This window comes from Acyrthosiphon pisum, unplaced genomic scaffold (assembly GCF_005508785.2).
Source record: "Acyrthosiphon pisum isolate AL4f unplaced genomic scaffold, pea_aphid_22Mar2018_4r6ur Scaffold_20916;HRSCAF=22526, whole genome shotgun sequence".
In the NCBI taxonomy this organism is placed as follows: domain Eukaryota; kingdom Metazoa; phylum Arthropoda; class Insecta; order Hemiptera; family Aphididae; genus Acyrthosiphon; species Acyrthosiphon pisum.
Genome location: NW_021770325.1, coordinates 7,454 through 12,970, shown reverse-complemented (window position 1 = coordinate 12,970; position 5,517 = coordinate 7,454). Strand labels below are relative to the sequence as shown.

Genomic DNA, 5,517 nt, shown 5'->3' with positions numbered 1-5,517 from the left:
AGTTTGTATTGTTACAGGTTCATCCTTAGGTGGTACAAAAAAGCTCAAGTATTCGAAAATGTGGTATTAAGCTTAATTTTATGTTATGTTTGTTATTGGATTATTTTTTCAATTTCATACTAAGGTCTAAGGTACTTATTTAATTTATTTTGTTACTTACAGCGTTTTCAAAGAATGATAATTGAGTTAATAGCTTATTCAATATAATTTTAGGTGTATTTTTCTACAAATATTGTGTAAAATTTATAAGCCTATCAGATGTCGTATCTAACTCATTTTTGAATATTTTACGAGTTAAGACGCTTTTGCTTAGCAGAGCAGTATATATCCATGGTACATAGGTAGGTACTGAATAATTATGTTAGATAGTCAGAAAAAACTATAAAAACTAACAATTTGGCAAAGAAATCTGACTAGAATTACAGGTCAATCATATAGTGTATATCACAAATTTAAGTATACAATAGTTTTAATTTATTGAAGTTCAACAAACATTGAAAAATATCAACACACAAAAAAAAAGTTCAATCAGTACTAAAAAAAAAACTACAGTGGGTCTTAAATGTATAAAATCATTAGCCAAACAAAAAAAAAAAAAAAAATATAAAATAATTAGAAACAATAAAAATAAATCTAATTATATCACTACGCAGTCTCACTCGTGTATATAAAAATGCTAGATTATTGATAATCTTTACAATTGCTAAGCATTTAGGTATTGTTTTCCAATTGCAGTAATATAAATAGTTTAAAAAAAAATTATAACAAAATGAGATCTAATACGGTGAATACAGCCTTTTAAATCAATACTTAAATAAAACAATGTGTTTAGAAATCTAACATCAACTTATGTATTTGCTGTATTTTTTTGTCTTGGATTTAACTTAATTAAAAAAAAAATTGTATATAATACATAGATATTAATTAAATCAATGAAAGTAAAAATAAATATTATAAAATATAAAACACAAAACAATAAGTCTTGGAAAACAGGTAACTTTTGATTCTACCACTACTAAAAAGGACCCAATACTATAAGCGATGCTTATGAAAAACATTAAATATTGTATTAATACTACAATTACTATTATTTTTATAATTATTAATATTATTATTTAAATTATTAATATAATTATTATTATTATTAGTATTATTATTATAAAGATAGCACAGACAAGCATCAAGATAGGTACTTTTAGACTGATTTTCCATGAAGACTATTATATGTCACGAGGAGACGTTTAGCAGCACTGAGAACTGTAATGGAAATAAAAATATTATTAATATACAATATAACATAAGTAAATAATTTGTGTGTGACTAGAGTGCTTACTTGTAGTGATGCAAAAGATATTAATTGCTATTTATCCATATCAGATTCTTGACCAGCAGAGAAAGTGCCTTTGCCCAAGCATCTTTCAATGACAGAGATGCATTCCTTGGACATAATATAAGGACGTAAACGTGGTGAAGCAAAAATAAATTTGCGGCATTCATTGTTTGCAATGATAACAAGTACCTCGCTATTAGGAGCACTTGACAATTCATAAGCCTATTTCAACAATTATTAACAGTTTTAGTTAGAAATAATATAAAGAACTTTGAATATCTCAAATTAAATTAATTTCAATTAATTTTTTTTTTTTCAAATATCAACCCAATATCTATGATCACACTGTCATTTAAAACAATTTAAGATATCAAGTCTACTGGGGTAAATATATAAATTTAAATTAAATATTAGGTACCTATTACCTATAATTTTTTAGATAGTTTATTTGTCAACATACCAAAACAATTTTTTACAGGAAGTCAAATAAACTATAAAATAAATACTAAATATACTCACATTATCTTCAACCAGATCAATATAACGTTCAAATTCTGTAGAAACAAAATCATTTGCCACTGTGCAGTCTAGAGCAGGACGGTATAGCGGAGGACGATTAAACATCATTGAAGTGAAACGACAAAGTTCAGTAGTCACAATAAATTGTTCAAGCTTGTGTGTGCCAAGTAGTGTTGTACCTTCTGCGTGTGAGAACATCATCAATACAACGTCCATACAATGATCTGCAGAAAGGTTCCACACCTATACATCAAAATAATGTATCGGGAAAAAAAAAACACGCTTTAGTAAGAGATTGTTACATTTATTATACATTTATAATAATATCATGTAATGGGACAAGTAATTTTCAGGCAGTGTTAAGTTATTTCTGTTACTACGGTTTAACTAGCCTTTTACTCGTTTATCCTAATACATAAAATATGTATACTACCATTTGCTCTATGGATGGTACAACACTATAATGTTTACAGACGTTAAAAGTGGGTTAGTCTAACAAATTCTTAATTTTTTTATTTTTTACAAACATGTAACAAAAATCTTTCATTGATCGCTCTCATCCTGCCAGTCTGCCGTAATTTATACCGAATATAATAATACATATATACTGAAATTATTGCGATCGGGCAGATAGACAGAAAGACTACATTACAAGAAGCATAACAAGCGGATTTGCGCTATGAGCCTACCTACCTGTTACAGAGCGAGAGGAGGGTGCGTTACAGCGTGATAGGGGAAGTTGCGCGCGACGGCGGCGCAATTTGGACAAACGCACAAACGAGAAAGCCTATGAGATTTGTTTTCTCTTTATTTACCTTTTTGAACAGTTCGTCCTTGTTTACGGTTTCCGATATGGTTTTCAGCTTCATTTCAACGGTCCAAACACGGCGCACATAGGCCACAAAATACGTACGCGGTGTGCGAGAGTGTGCAACTAATGACGATGATAATATTATTTTTTCCGTTATTATTATTATTATTGGCACTTTTCAAGTAAACTTTACGGTCGCTATGAACCCGGAGAGCGGCGCTGCTGTTGCACGGTAACTGGCTCTGGCTGGCTGCGGCGGCGGTGGCGACTGACAGCGGTGACTGGTGAGCGGCGGCGGCAGCGATACTCGTAAACAATTCGATTTTTGAAACTCACTCCTCTGCGGCGGCACAGCTATGGCAAGGGATGGTTGGCGGACGAGCGGGGTGGTCGTCGCCCTCCGCCGATCGTCCACCCCTTGGCCGGCCGGAGACTTATGGGTCGCGGAGGCCGGCCGTCGCAGTGTCGCCGGTTCGGCCAGCCCGAAAATGTGCGACCGCCACTGATATTATTGTTATTATTATTATCGTTATTTTTCTTAACGCATCGCAGATATAAGTACCGGTCAACTATTTAGCCGCCGCGTTCAAAAGAAGAGCAGGTTTCGGATGTACGTTCCGCTAGCAATATTTGATAACAGAATTCAAGGGTTCCCAAAAATCTATTGCTAATCGTCAATTTGTACTCAATTGCCTATCTCAACCCTGAAAATCTATTGCTAACGTTCAATTGTGTGTTTATTGCCTATCCGATTATCAAATATATATTGTTGTTTGATTAATGTACCTATTTTGTACTTTTCTGACCTATGAAAAAATCTATTGCCTATGTTCAATTTCTTTATTTATTACTTATTCAAATTTTAAAAAATCTATTGCTACTGTTCAATTTCTTTATTTATTACTTATTCAACTTTTAAAAAATCTATTGCTACTGTTCAATTTCTTTTTTTATAACTAATTCAATTTTCATAAAATATATTGCTAAAAATCGAAAATAAATTCAATGACAATATTAATTTACTCATTTATCTTGTCTGTCATACAGCTCAAGTCTCAAGTTTTTCTACCGGTGTGTGTGTGTGTGTGTGTGCGGGACATATTTCGAACTTTTGTACAGCGCACTAGTGATGTATGTCGATGATTGAAAAGGGCGCTGTTGCAGGTTAGGGTATACGTCGTCCTACCAAGTTCAAGATCCGGTCTTTATTATTGTTTAATGTTTGTAAAAATCACATGTTTTGATTTTTTTATTATTATTATTTGTGTCATAATTTCCAGGATGCTTACTTTTATTATTGTTATTATTATACATATTTTTGTGTATAATATACCTTTGTCGCACTGCGTCCGTGTTGTTCATTGAATAAATGCTGACAACCGCAATAATCGCAGGATCGGTAACGGCGCAAACAAACCTCTTAATAAATGTTTTTTTTTTTGAATTTCCATACTGGCGGGTAAAATCATAGATATATAAACATAGTTTAATATCTATGGGTAAAATAGATTAATTTTGAATGAGATTTTGAATAAAATTCGGTTTCAATCAATTCTGCGGCTACACTGTTCAATAGTTGTTTAATCATTATATTTTGATAACGGAATTATCGCAATCGAATTCAGTATATATTAATCACGAACTAAAATACTGTGATCTACATTTGGGTAGGTATTTAGCACAGACTTCTATACTAGTGTACTAGTGTAGAAGTCTGTGGTATTTAGGTAGTCGGGTATAGTCCTAGTATCTTGGTCCATGACATTTTAGTGTTTTACAGTCAATTTAAAATAAAATTATTTTTGTAATGATTAGCCGTGATCCGTGCAATTACCTAATTATAGAAGTTCAATCAAGAAAACACACTAGAAATGTAATAAGAACAACACTTAAGGTAATCTTAAAAAAATATTTTTTTTACAGAATCGTTCAAGAAAGAAAAATTATGTTTTTATTAAATCACCAAAATTCATATAATTGTGCAAGTTCAATGAATATAATATGCAAGAGGAAAATTAATCTTTTGATTTTTATGTATACTCATAAGGACATCAGGTATATATCATATTAATGAATATTTCTTAATTTTTATGTATTTTATACAATCTATAATATTCTTAAGCGGATGTTAGCGCATTGTTTGTTTTATCTCTAGCCCACAAGGAACATACATAAAACATGTTTATCCAGAATCAATTTTTTGTATATTTTTGAGAATATGACCTATTAATTTTTAGATAATGTCTCAAAATAATTAAAACATCATTTGTTTGTTGAAGGATCATGTCAATGTGTATTAGTTGGACCACAAAAAAATTATTATCCAAATAGTTTGCGGTCATATTGGGTATTAAACAGTGAATTAGAAAAAGTAACTGATGAAGTGTCATAATTCTATGTAGTAATGGAAATAACAATAACTAGTTGGTGATAAGCAAAAGAATATAATTTTTATGTCTATATTATGTACATATATTATATATATATTTTTTTTTTAGATTTGATGACAAGTAAAATCTGGTTTTCAGAACTTACACATACAGAATCTAGACAGTTATCTAAGTTAAATATACACCAGTATATTTAAACATTTTAACAGATTTCCACACCACCTTAGCATTGTATTCAACAAAACTGGAGGTACTGCATTTTGGCGCGTTTTTTTATAGTGGTTTCCCAACATAGGCCTACTCCACTCTTTATCTTTGTTTCTAAATTGGCATATACATATTACTAATATTTTATGCATTAACCTTTTTAATTTATTCATTAATACTTACCTTTTATTTTATTTTATTTTTTGTATTAGATATGCACAAAAGACATTCAAAATTATTATCATTATCTAATGTCTGTT

General features: G+C 30.6%; 1 protein-coding gene and 1 long non-coding RNA gene across 3 annotated transcripts in view; one reads left to right on the top strand and one right to left on the bottom strand.

Moving 5' to 3' along the window:
* Nucleotides 1-419: 419 nt before the first annotated feature.
* Nucleotides 420-3,075, bottom strand: LOC100164937. The gene is made up of 4 exons (XM_001950442.4): nucleotides 2,665-3,075; nucleotides 1,850-2,092; nucleotides 1,334-1,552; nucleotides 420-1,257 (listed from the first exon to the last, which is right to left on the bottom strand). The coding sequence occupies exons 1-3, from the start codon at nucleotides 2,716-2,718 to the stop codon at nucleotides 1,361-1,363; spliced, it is 489 nt and encodes a 162-aa protein (XP_001950477.1). The 5' UTR covers nucleotides 2,719-3,075; the 3' UTR covers nucleotides 420-1,257; nucleotides 1,334-1,360.
* A 1,121-nt stretch (nucleotides 3,076-4,196) lies between these two features.
* Nucleotides 4,197-5,517, top strand: part of LOC115034729 — a 2,159-nt gene continuing 838 nt past the window's right edge. The window contains exons 1-3 of one of the 2 annotated variants that reach the window (XR_003840046.1): nucleotides 4,197-4,715; nucleotides 4,940-5,083; nucleotides 5,159-5,300. This is a non-coding gene — a long non-coding RNA (uncharacterized LOC115034729). Of the gene's footprint in view, nucleotides 4,716-4,939; nucleotides 5,088-5,158; nucleotides 5,481-5,517 lie in introns of those variants that run through there. The other variant, XR_003840047.1, reaches the window with a different exon arrangement.

Coding starts and splice junctions, on each gene's coding strand:
- LOC100164937 (XM_001950442.4), bottom strand. CDS start 2,718: ATGAAGCTGAAAACCATATCGGAAACCGTAAACAAGGACGAACTGTTC. Junction 2,093..2,664: donor AGGACGAACTGTTCAAAAAG/GTAAATAAAGAG, acceptor TTTGATGTATAG/GTGTGGAACCTTTCTGCAGA. Junction 1,553..1,849: donor TTGATCTGGTTGAAGATAAT/GTGAGTATATTT, acceptor TTGTTGAAATAG/GCTTATGAATTGTCAAGTGC.